Raw genomic sequence first — 12,796 nt, 5'->3', positions numbered from 1 at the left:
CAAGCAAATTATATCAGTGAAAACATTTAAGAGGAGTTTATTTAATTTTCTTTAGTTTAAGTCTCCTGGTTTAATAACTAAAATGCAATATAAACTAAACAAGTTGATCTACTCACTCTCTCACTCATTCATCTTCTACCGCTTATCCGAACTATCTCGGGTCACGGGGAGCCTGTGCCTATCTCCGGTGTCATCGGGCATCAAGGCAGGATACACCCTGGACTGAGTGCCAACCCATCGCAGGGCACACACACACACACACTCTCATTCACTCACACAATCACACACTACGGACAATTTTCCAGAGATGCCAATCAACCTACCATGCATGTCTTTGGACCGGGGGAGGAAACCGGAGTACCCGGAGGAAACCCCCGAGGCACAGGGAGAACATGCAAACTCCACACACACAAGGCGGAGGTGGGAATCGAACCCCAACCCTGGAGGTGTGAGGCAAACATGCTAACCACTAAGCCACCATGCCCCCTCAAGTTGATCTAAACAAGTTGATCTAAACAAGTTTACATTTTTCTAGGGTTGATGAACAGAACACACACAGACACACACACATTTACACACAGACACATTGTTCTTCACTGAGAGTAGAAGTGACTACCATTGATGATCTTGGTACAGTTTCAGCTTCCAGGCTGTGGGATTTATTAGGCAGCTGCAAATTCAGAATATGAGTGACTTTGACAAGGAAAGTCTAGACGTGCTGTCTAGACGTCTGTATCAGAGCATCTAAACAAACAGCAGGTCTTGTGACATGTTCCTGGTGTGCAATAGTTACCAAAAGTTCTCCAAGGAAGGAAAAACGGTGACCTGCTGACAGGGTCATGGACCAAAGACTCACTGAAGCATGTGTGAGTGAAGGCTAATCCGTCTGGTCCGATCCCACTGATCCCACTATGTCTCCTAAAAAGTGCTGTCTAGCCACAGACCAGTAAGAAAGACCACGGTGACTCCTGTCCACCTCCGAAAGCATCAACAGTGTTCACATGGGCACCAGAACTGGACCCTGGACCAACTGTAGTAGAAGACTTGGTCTGATGAATTATGTTTCTTTTACATCACATATACAGCTGGGTGGTTTTAATTCTACAAGTTTAAAGTCTATTGTGGAAGTTCTGAGTAAATAGCACACTGGACGTCACGGGAAAGAGTAAAAAAATCACAATTTACTTGTTCTGCTGCACAACAGCACCCAGATCCATTGGGCCTGAAACTCAAACTGATGATAATCTGATCTCATATAAGAAAGGTTTTTGTTTTTGTATCTGGATAGAGATGTTTGTCTTAACTACCAAACCTCTAGATGAAGTCTGAATCTTTGATGATTGACGACATTCATACGGTTACATTTCCTCATCAGCCAATCATGTGGCAGCAGCTGAATAGCGTGCGGATTCACGGATCACAGATCGACAGCTTCAGTTCATGTTCACATCTTTCATGTGTTTTCATGGAAGTAAATCCTGTTATGTCACAATAACTAAAAGCATCACTACACAAAATAATTGTACAATGTATCTGTAAAGAGTCTGTGAATAAATTAAATATTATTCAGTTTGATCTGATTTTGAAAAGACTTTCATACAATTAGAGCGTGGCTTTTGTTTTTATTTTGGGTTTTTATTGTTGTGCTTTTGGTTTTCTTGTGTTTTCTGTTTATTGTTTTGTTTTTTCTGTTTTGTGTTTTTGATTTGTTTCATTTTGTGTGCATCTTTTTTTTTTTTGTGGTTTTCCTGCAATGTTTGCTGCTTTATGTCTGATTACAATTTTGTTGTATTCTGGTTTTGTAAGTATTTATTGCAGTGTTTTTTGTTTGTTTGTTTGTTTGCTTGTTTGTTTGTTTGTCTTTTTGGATTAGCTGCCATGTTTTTGGTTTGAGTTAATGGTTTTATTGTTGTGTGTGTGTTGAGGATTTGCTGTCATGGTTTGGTTTGTGTGTTTTCAGGTTTGTTGACATCGTGTTTGTTGGATCTCTTTGTTGTGTCTTTTTTGTTGTTTGTTTATATGTCTTGCACAAATGGTCCACCACAGTTTGTGGTCTTAAAATATGTATAGACCCGACTTCTGACTCTGCTATAAGAGATTGGATCCTGATCCTGGCTCATGCTGTCAGGAGAAAACTGGTGTTGTATCAGCCAGGCAGTGTGGTGTGAGATTCCCCCCATCATCAACAGGATGTTATGCTGCTGAGAGAAGCAGATTGTGTTCATTCTCGTGTAAGCCTCTTCTCATTGTCACTGTGTGTGTAATCAGGCAGGAGAGCAAGGGCTTTATCCGCCCCCCTTCCCCACACTGGGGTATTAAAGGGGGCGACTCTGCCCCAAGCTCGACTCTCTACTCTTCCCTTCACACACAGGCCATGTGGGTCAATGCGAGCCTCCTGTGAGGAACATGTCCTCCTTAAAGAAGTCTCTGGAGGGGCTGAAGAGCACCACACAGTCAGCTACGAAAACGGTTACTGAAACTGCAGGTACACACACACACACTCACACACACACACACACTTAAATAACTAATATTATACATATTAAAAGCACTGTGATATCTGGTAATATTTTGTTCCTTCTAATAATAATAAAAAGATAAAAGTTTTTATTTGCTTTAATTGTTTTTTTTTGTGTTATTCATTTTCTTAAGCTCTATAATGTTATACTGTTATTTTCCTCCTTTTTTCTTTTACATTCTTCTCATTTTTCATGACATTTCTTTTGTTTGTCATTTTAATTCTTTTATATAGCTCTTATTTGTTTTTGCTTTTATATATGCAATTTTACATAATGCCTTTTAAGGTTTTCACATTTTTACTTTTCACTTTATCTTCGACTTTACAGTGAATATGTACACAGACTATGGATCCTGACCATTATATGAATAAATAAAAATATCAGACCTCCTCCAGACTGAGTACACAGTTTTATAGGATGGAGCTCAGATCAGCATGTTTCACTTGTTTCATGTGATTTCAGTGCAGTCAGCTCAAGATGCTGTGCACCAGGTGGCAGAGTCGTCCAAAGAAACCACCAACATGGGTAAAAGAGAGAGAGAGAGAGAGAGAGAGAGAGAGAGAGAGAGAGAGAGAGAGAGAGAGAGAGAGAGAAAACGGGTGCATTGGAGCAGCCATAGCATTTTATATGCATTTTAACTATGTGCAAGGGGGAATAATTGTACTCTGTGTGTGTGTGTGTGTGTGTGTGTGTGTGTGTGTGTGTGTGTGTGTGTGTGTGTGTGTGTGTGTGTGCATGTGTGTGTAGCTGCTGAGGAGGTGTCCAGACAAACACAGTCTGCTATCGGCACTGCAGCAGACAAAGCCTCTGAGACCATAAAGGAATTCGGGAACAAACTGGGAACCAAATAAGACCAGTTTACACCAGTTTAAAGCTGATATTCGTTTGTAACCTGATATTTTTTTTCCCTCCAGGACAAACAAAGAAACAATAAACAAATCTTATCTCTAAATGTAATGTCTGGAATGATTTTCATGAGTCTAAATCACTGATGAATATAATTTAGAGCCTTGATTGCTCTATTAAATATTCAGAGTGTGTTTGAGTGTTTGCTCCAGCTACGTTCCTCTCGCTCTCTCTCTCTCTCTCTCTCTCTCTCTCTCTCTCTCTCTCTCTCTCAGAGGTATCATCCTTTTTTATTTATCTCTCCAAGCACTTGTCTATCCATGGTCAATGAATGAGTATTCACAGAGAAGAGGTGATGAGTTACCATGGCAATATATAAGAGGTTTCAGTCATGATGCCTCGGGTCGCATCCCAGAAATATGGATAGTTTTTTCTCTTTTTTTTTCCTTTTTCAAAAACATTCATGTTAAATAATCTTTAAAAAAAAAAGCTTTTTAATTTTAAAACTCAAGACAAGCAGATTTCACGTCGAGGTATGTCCAACGACCAGAAAAATCCATATTTAATGTTGATTTCCACAAAACAAACACTTTCACTTGGTGCGTATGTTTGAACATAATGCCGTCATGGTGGAATGATAAACATTGATGTAAGCGTCTCATTTTAAATCCCTCCCCTTCCTGCACTACACACATCAACAGAGTCAGGGCAGGTTGGATAATTTAGTGTGCATGAAAGACAAACGATCTTTACAGGAAACAGGAACTGATGAAATCAAACAAAATAAAGTCCAGCACAGTCACACGCACAGTCACACGAGAGAGAAAATAATATCTAATGATAGATTTTTTTATGCCATAAAAAAAAGCATAAAAAGATGCTAAAGTTTTGTTAAGATCACAAGCAGAATACAAGCAGGAAACTAATGACCATCAGAGCTGCTAACATGGGCAGGTAACCAGGTAAGCTGTCCCATGAGGCTTCGTTGTTCACTTGATATTCAGAATAATACTAAAATATATCTATTGTTTTGTTTATGCAACTTTCCAACTGCAGAATTGTGAAATAAATCTTGTGGCATTGTTACTTGTCTACATGAAAGCTTGCTAGGATGTTGCATAAGTCAGGTGCACGAAAAGAAAAGACTGACTGTATGTGTAATATTAAATAAAGCAATACTGAATATCTGTGTAAAGGCTAGAGACTGCAGTGTGGTTTTAGAGTAGATACTAAAAATACTCAAACCAGCACCGACCATCTGTTACCAACTACCATCACAGCCAAAGTCAGTGAGATCATGATCAGATTTTTCTACATTCTGATGTTTGATGTAAACATGAACTGAACTCAAGCCTCTTGGCTTGAATCTGCAAGATTTTATGCGTTACTCTGGTTCATGATCAGATGTTGGGATAATTGTATGAATGGCAGGTGTCTAGGTGTTCCTATTAAAGTGGCTGATGAGTCTATGTGACACAACCAAAACGATGGAAGTTTAAAAGAAGATTTCCATGATGTTGAAATCTTATTTTTGCATTTCTTAATGGTTCATTATTCAGGCATCTTCACCTCCTCCTCATTCTCTCTCTCCATCTTTTCTCCTCCCTCCCACTCATTCGCCTTTTCTTTTATCCCCGAGTATAATCACTGATGACAAATTCTTTCTAGTTATTTAAGTTTTTTTTTTGTTTTTCTTTTTCCCAAAAAACCTCCTGAACATACCCCCCACACACACACACACACACACACACGCACCTCCATCACCGTCACCACCCGCCAATCCAGTGACACCGACATCCACACGGCACGTTGCTAGGCAACAGAGTTGTGTAAGATCTGGAACTGTTTTGAGAGAGCGTCCAGACTAAGAATCGTGTTTTTAACACCCACACAGAAGAAATTCTCAGATCAAAGAATCATCTTTATTCCTTGTTCACCCAGTAACACACTGACAAAACACAAATCATGCCCTTTTTGTAATTATGTATGGTTCTTGACTTTATAAACTGATCAATGTTGTGGCAAAATAATGACTGATGAAGAACATCAGACTCTCGTTTCACCAGAGCTGGTGAACTATTGGTTTTAATTTGTTACAGAACTTAATGCTTATTCAGACTGTTTGATGACAAACACTCCAGTTTGCATTCAGAATTGTCTCACGTATTAATCAATGTCATTTGCAGCTTACTAAAGAGCTGGAGCGTCTTCGTCATTGCATTACCACTCGCTGCCAGGTTGAGCCTTGTTTCCAGGGAAACAGAAAATCAGAAGCTTTCAATACTCAGAGACAACGCTGAAATCCAAGGACCTCCGTTTACAACGAAGGCTTCTAGAAAACAAACCTCAAAACAGAGATAAATATGCCTTGGATCTGGTACATGTTGTTTTTCTTGATTGGGATGAACAAAACCTAAACAGAAATACTAGTCAATGCTCAGAATACAGGTATGTATTATTTTTATTACCTCTTCTGTTTTCTTACAGCATGCCTTGTAATCTCTGTATAAATCATCATCTCAATTAAAATGGATTCAGACAGGTGGTGTATGAAGCATTCCTTTACACCAAGTAGTAAAGCAGAAGATGCCAAATCTGAATCTGTGCATACATGCTTATGACGTTGTTTTTTTTTCCTCATACCTAATGGCATTGACTAGAAACATATCAGCTGCTCTGTGATATGTGAAAATCTTTCTATTGAAAATAAATAAATACATAAAATAAATTTATCCTATTTTTTTATCTTTTACCCATATTGATTTAGTTTAAAATAAATAAGACAAGAAAATTTAAAAACAAGTTACTGTGGATATTTTTTACTAAACTGCCTGAACGCTACTATGTTTTACTAAAATACTTTATATCTGTTTGTCTGTTTTCTTTATATCTCATATCTACAAATGTTTTGTATACTCAATGTATACATAAATAACCCTTATCATAATTAAATCTAATATGCCTATAACGCTAACTCAACTCTTAACAAGAATTTTGGTAATTAAATTAAGTTAATGATCATTTAAAATAAGTATGACCTTGCTTCTTCATTTTCAGAAAATGTGCACAGCTCTGGGACTACATGGAAAGCCAAGGACACATCTATCTCCAATTGATCAGAAGCTCAGCTTCTCACGTTCATATTCTGTTTTGAAAAAATAATCACAAAAATTGACTTTGGTATAAGTTATGCCTGTGTGACCCTTGTGAAGGACATCATGATGGATAATAAACTGCCCGAATCTTGCAAGCATACAAAAACAGTGGCCCTTGAAGAGATCCATGCTGACTCCCAGGCTGCAGAGACCAAAGCTGGTCAGATTCACTCAACAGTGCTGAGTTGCTCAACAGTGGTGGTGGATTTAAGCCCTGGATCAGGTGAAGGACCCACGCGTAGGGAACGCTTTAAATCAGACTTGCAACAAGCCAGCCAAGAAATCACAATCCTGGTAACCAACCATGAGTCACCAGAGACAGAAATGGAGGAAAATGAATGTATTGGAGAAAGTGACACCGATCCTGAGTTTATAGTGGCGAGTGAGGAGGACAGTCTGGATGTATCCAAGGTGGTGGCAGACTTGATAGAACTCAGCCAAATGCAAGAGACCTGTTTGATCAGCAATAGTTCAGCAGAGCAAAGCACCAGTACAGATGGGCATAACTTACCCAACACTGATGAATGCAGAGAGAGCCACAAAGGAGAAACACAAGCTAAAAGTCAATACGAGAACAAATCCCAATCTGAAGAGGGAGTCATTTCATCTGACTCAGAGGATCTTAAGAGGTCAGAAGAAACAGTGAGCAATGTGGCAGTAAATCAAGGGAAATCCTTGGAAAAGAGCGACTCAGATTGGGACATGTTACCTAGACAACAGCACATACAGACACAGGTCAGCCTAGAAGTTATATACCACTCAGCAGCCACCAGCCCCATGACCCCTCCAGAAGGTTCCACTGCTTTCTTCTTCCCCTACTGTCTTAACAAGCTGGGCAAGGGTGAAGGGAGTGAATTGGTTCCAGTGGAAACCAAGGATGCCGAGCTGGCAGTACAGACTTGCTCAGTGGCCACAGCTCCCATGACCCCTGTGGCTACAAATGCACCAAAGCTACTGGTAGAAACTCGTTCAATTGCAACAGCTCCCATGACACCCATTACAACAATCGCACCTGAACTACAGGTAGAGACTCGCTCAGTTGCCACAGCTCCCATGACACCCATTGCAACAACTGCACCTGAACTACTGGTGGAGACCCGGTCAGTTGCTACATCTCCAATGACGCCCATAACAACAATTGCACCCGAACTATCAGTAGAGACCCGATCAGTTGCTACAGCTCCCATGACACCAATAGCAAAATCTGCACCCGAACTATCAGTAGAGACCCGATCAGTTGCTACAGCTCCCATGACACCAATAGCAAAAACTGCACCCGAACTATCTGTAGAGACCCGATCAGTTGCTACAGCTCCCATGACACCCATAGCAAAAACTGCACCCGAACTATCTGTAGAGACCCGATCAGTTGCTACAGCTCCCATGACACCCATAGCAAAAACTGCACCCGAGCTATCTGTAGAGACCCGATCAGTTGCTACAGCTCCCATGACACCCATAGCAAAAACTGCACCCGAGCTATCTGTAGAGACCCGATCAGTTGCTACAGCTCCCATGACTCCCATAGCAAAAACTGCACCCGAGCTATCTGTAGAGACCCGATCAGTTGCTACAGCTCCCATGACACCCATAACAACTACTGCACCTGAACTAATGGTAGAGACTCTATCAGTTGCTACAGCTCCCATGACACCCATAGCAACAACTGCACCTGAACTATTGGTAGAGACCCGATCAGTTGCTACAGCACCTATGACACCCATTGCAACAGTTGCACCAGAACTACAGGTTGAGACTTGCACAGTGGCCACTGCTCCCATGACACCCATTGTTAAAATTGCACCTAAATTACAAATAGACACTCGTTCAGTTGCCACAGTTCCCATGACACCAACAGCAACAACTGCACCTGACTTACAGGTCAAGACTCATTCAGTTGCCACAGCTCCCATGACACCCATAACAACAATCGCACCAGGGCTACAGATAGAGTCTCGGTCAGTTGCAACAGCCTCCATGACCCCTGTAGCCAAAACTGCACCTGAACTACAGATAGAGACTCACTCTGTAGCCACAGCTCCCATGACACCCATTGCAACAACTGCACCTGACCTACAGGTAGAGACACGTTCTGTTGCCACAGCTCCCATGACACCCATAGCAACAAGGGCACCTGAGCTACGAGTAGAAACACGCTCAATTGCCACAGCTCCCATGACCCCCATAGCAACAAGGGCACCTGAACTACGGGTAGAAACTCGTTCAATTGCAACAGCTCCCATGACTCCCATAGCAACAAGGGCACCTGAGCTACAGGTAGAAACCCGTTCAATTGCCACAGCTCCCATGACCCCCATAGCAACAAGGGCACCTGAACTACGGGTAGAAACCCGTTCAATTGCCACAGCTCCCATGACCCCCATAGCAACAAGGGCACCTGAGCTACAGGTAGAAACCCGTTCAATTGCCACAGCTCCCATGACTCCTATAGCAACAAGGGCTCCTGAGCTACAGGTAGAAACTCGGTCAAGTGCCACAGCTCCCATGAGTCCAATCATCTTAAGCTTGCCTGAGCTGATCCCAGAGCCAGAGCCAAGGGTCATGTCATGTTCAGAGGACCCACCTGAACCAGTACAGGAACTTTGTTGGGATGAGAAAGGCATGACATGGGAAGTCTATGGTGCCATGGTTGAGGTATCTGTCCTGGGATCAGCAATCCAGAAGCACCTGGAGAAACAGGTTCTGAAGAAGCAAATAAAACCACAAGATACCTCATCCAATCAAACGTTGCCTTTATACACCACAGACACTTCCACTCCTATTCATTCCACCCCACCTGCATTGTCAGCATCCAGTCGGTGTAGCTCGGCAAAAGGTAGCAGGAAAAAGGATGAGAGAAAAGGAAAAAGAGGCAGACAAAGGCGAAATCCTATTCGCTTATTTTTCAGGAACTTCAGAAGGCCAAACTGCTGCTCCCGGGTACATGCTGAGTAGATGTATTGAAGAGACAGTACTTTGAAATTGCAATAGTAAGAGATTTAATTCGTGGCAATCCAGTTGGAAGACAATCCAGTTTTTCTGTATGTATTAAGTATTGGATTATACATATAGATTTTGTCAACTGATAAACTCCTGACTGGGAAATCATGCCTCCCCAGTGGCATGATGTTTTTTTAAATTATTCTTTCTTACTGTGCGTCATTTGGAAATAATCCTAAAATATTTTATGAAGGGATTATAAAGTGAGTCAAATGAATGGTGAAATGTCTTCAAGATTACAAAGCAAGTTCAGCTACACTGATTTAATACCTGAACATTTCAATGATGCAACTTTCACAGACATTTCCAGTTCTGGACTCAAATCAATCATCCAGCTTCAGCAGAGAATCAAATTCCCAGCATCCTCGAGTGGATCATAAGAGTGTGATTTGTTGTTTAAAGTGGGATCAACCAGTGAAACATTAACGAGCAGACAGCAGCCTCCAATCATGGTTACCCCTTGTTGGATGGGGCAAGTGCTAACCTACACACTTTGTTACTGCAGATACATTGTTACTTACCTTGCAATTGGGATGAAGCCTACAGAGTTGCATACTAAAGTGTAAATTTAAGAGGGATTTGGATACTTTGTATATTTCAGAGCTCTCCTTGAAACCCTCTTTGGTAGAGTGACTGAAAGGACCCAGGGTGCCAGATCTTTTATTTTCCTTTGGAGTGTAATTAGCTTAGGGTTTGATGATATACAAGTGCATAGACAATCCTAGCTTTTTTGCTTAGCAGTTATTTTTAGTGCTTTTTAACCTTTCACATTATGTTTTAAACGTTTCACAGGTCTAAGTGTCCTTTACCCTATGTTCATTCTACCAAGTGACAGAATGGTGACTGCTCATTGTCTTTGTACAGTACATGCATGGCACAATTCTGTGAATATCATTGGTAGCAGTGAGTGACAAAAGCACTTACAGTTGAACTGAGATTTTCTCAATCCTATATAAATTGTACGTTTGAATGCAACAAACCCAAACAATCGGCTAAAGTGATTCCTTTGACCAATTGTATGGTATGTGTAGTCCGATAAATCTTCATTTCCTCACCCACATTTTAGTTCCTACTTACAATTACATCCTAATTACTGTTGATTGTGCAAAATTGTACTATTAGTTAAACATGTATTGAGACATTATGAAGAAAAATAAAACTTGAAAGAAAGTAGCAGAGATTATTGTTTTCTCTGGTACGTGCATGTGGCTAGTATAGTGTGCTTGCTTTACTACTCTGCCTATGAATCAAACAACTAATTTTTATTGATTCATTTATTATTCAATTTGTGTTTATCCAGTTAGTTTTAGAAGCTAAATATATAAATATTATTGTTTCTTAGAATGATGGACAGGCCACACCCACTGCAGTCACTACACACCATTGTTACTTGCTAGTGTGAATGCAGGGCTATGTACTTTTTTGTGTAATACTATCTTAATCAGAATCATCTGCACGTATCTAAGATGCTTTTAGGAATCACGATTAATTTAAAAAATTTAAAAAACAAAGTGTAACAGCTTCTAGCTGTTTTAGATGGATTTCACAAACATAGACTTGCAGGAAGTGACTTTTGGATGATCTTGTGGAAACCTGAGCAATTTATTAATATGATATTTTAACAGCCTTTGTTTTCAGACCATGTTTCTTTAGTCAACCTGTAAATGTGTTTCTTTCTTGCACTCCGTGACAAAGATGCAATGGTTATTTGTATTTCATTATACATTATAGGCATCACAACTATACACATTAATCATCAAGCTCACTCATGTAACTGTTATGCATAAATACATTAAAATCACATAAATAAATTATTATTTCAAATATTTACCTTGCTACTGCTTAAAATAAATAAATAAATAAATAAATAAATAAATAAATAAATAAAGCAATTTCCCATGCAATAGAAATTGCCTATTTATCTTCAACTTTTGATTTCAACTTATAAATGTTTTAATGCATTTAGTGACTGAGTTAAAGAAATATTATAAAAAATAAAATAAAAATGTCTTTTAATATTGATTATCAGCCTATTAGTAGCACGTGGTGTTATTCGGAATCGTCAAAGATAAAATGGATCAAAAAGTTATATCATCCTTGTTAAGATATGGATCAAATTTGCGTCTGGGGAAAATATTAACGATAAGTCTTAAAGGAATAAATGAGTGTTTATTTGAACAAGCAAATAAATAAATGGATTTAAAGACAAACCAATGTGGTGTAAATTTTTTTTTTTCCATTTGTAATTTCTGTGTTTCTTTGTTCCGGTTACACCAACAAAGAACCACAAGGAATCCACAAATAAACACATTCAAAACAAATACAAAAAAAAAACAGATTAAACACTGTTTCATTCTCTGTGCACAAAGCCCCTGAGCTCCATGAAGACATGGTGGAGGTGAACGTTGGACTGGAAGAACCCGAGTGTCCTGCTCAGAGCTTCTTTGAGATGAACTGGAACTGGAGTCTCATCAACATTCCAACATCAGTGTCTCAAAGAAGATTTTTCAGATCTCTTAAGCTGTTCAGGTGCTGTTAATGAGGAGCAGAGTGATGCCTTGTCAATCACTCTGATCAGAATTTATGGATGTAATTCAAAAAAATCATATTTTGAGGCTGAAAACTTGTACTGTGCAGATGTTATTACACATATTTTTTCAGCTGATTTAAGACTGTTGGTATTTACCATATGTGAGCTGTCCATTTCTCACCTGGAAGTGATTTTGCAATTTGCTGTTCTTCAATAGACATCAATTTACCTGGCTGAAGTTATGAAATGTTACAACAGTTAAGGTGAAGATCAAGTTACCCCACTGACTGCAGGTCTCACACTTTCTTGTCATTTCCACTCAAAACAAGGTAGAGCTTGCTATTCAGATGCTATACACAAGTCCTGCCACTAGATGTGACTAACATACTAACATACAGAGAGACAGAAAGACGGACAGGACGAGGGCCTGTGAAGCTTCTTAGTTTAGACGTTGGGTCTTTGGGTGGACTAAAGAGAACTCTAGATTATTTCAAAATAACACTGTTCACAATGACTACAGTGTTTTACATGGGATTTAATGACTTGTCAACCCAAATAACATATGAGCTAGCATAGAGAGAAACGTAGCACATGCCAGATTTTACCATATCTACAGTGAAACAAAGTGATAGCAGCATTGTGCTTTTTGCTCAAATTATAGTGAACAGATGGAACAAAAAAAAAACAAGCTTGGGAGAAATTTCATCAAAAGACAAGGTCAAAATAAAACAGGTAAGTCTTGTACA

General features: G+C 39.7%; 1 protein-coding gene across 1 annotated transcript; it reads left to right on the top strand.

The window, feature by feature from the left end:
- The first annotated feature begins 5,667 nt into the window (after positions 1-5,667).
- LOC132856998 (mucin-2) lies at positions 5,668-11,356 on the top strand. The gene is made up of 2 exons (XM_060886923.1): positions 5,668-5,813; positions 6,423-11,356. Exon 2 carries the CDS (start codon positions 6,584-6,586, stop codon positions 9,473-9,475), a length of 2,892 nt encoding a protein of 963 aa, XP_060742906.1. The 5' UTR covers positions 5,668-5,813; positions 6,423-6,583; the 3' UTR covers positions 9,476-11,356.
- Positions 11,357-12,796: the final 1,440 nt, after the last annotated feature.

This window comes from Tachysurus vachellii, chromosome 14 (genome assembly GCF_030014155.1).
Source record: "Tachysurus vachellii isolate PV-2020 chromosome 14, HZAU_Pvac_v1, whole genome shotgun sequence".
In the NCBI taxonomy this organism is placed as follows: Eukaryota; Metazoa; Chordata; class Actinopteri; order Siluriformes; family Bagridae; genus Tachysurus; species Tachysurus vachellii.
Note: the sequence above shows the minus strand (reverse complement) of the source record. Positions and strands in the feature narration are given on the sequence as shown.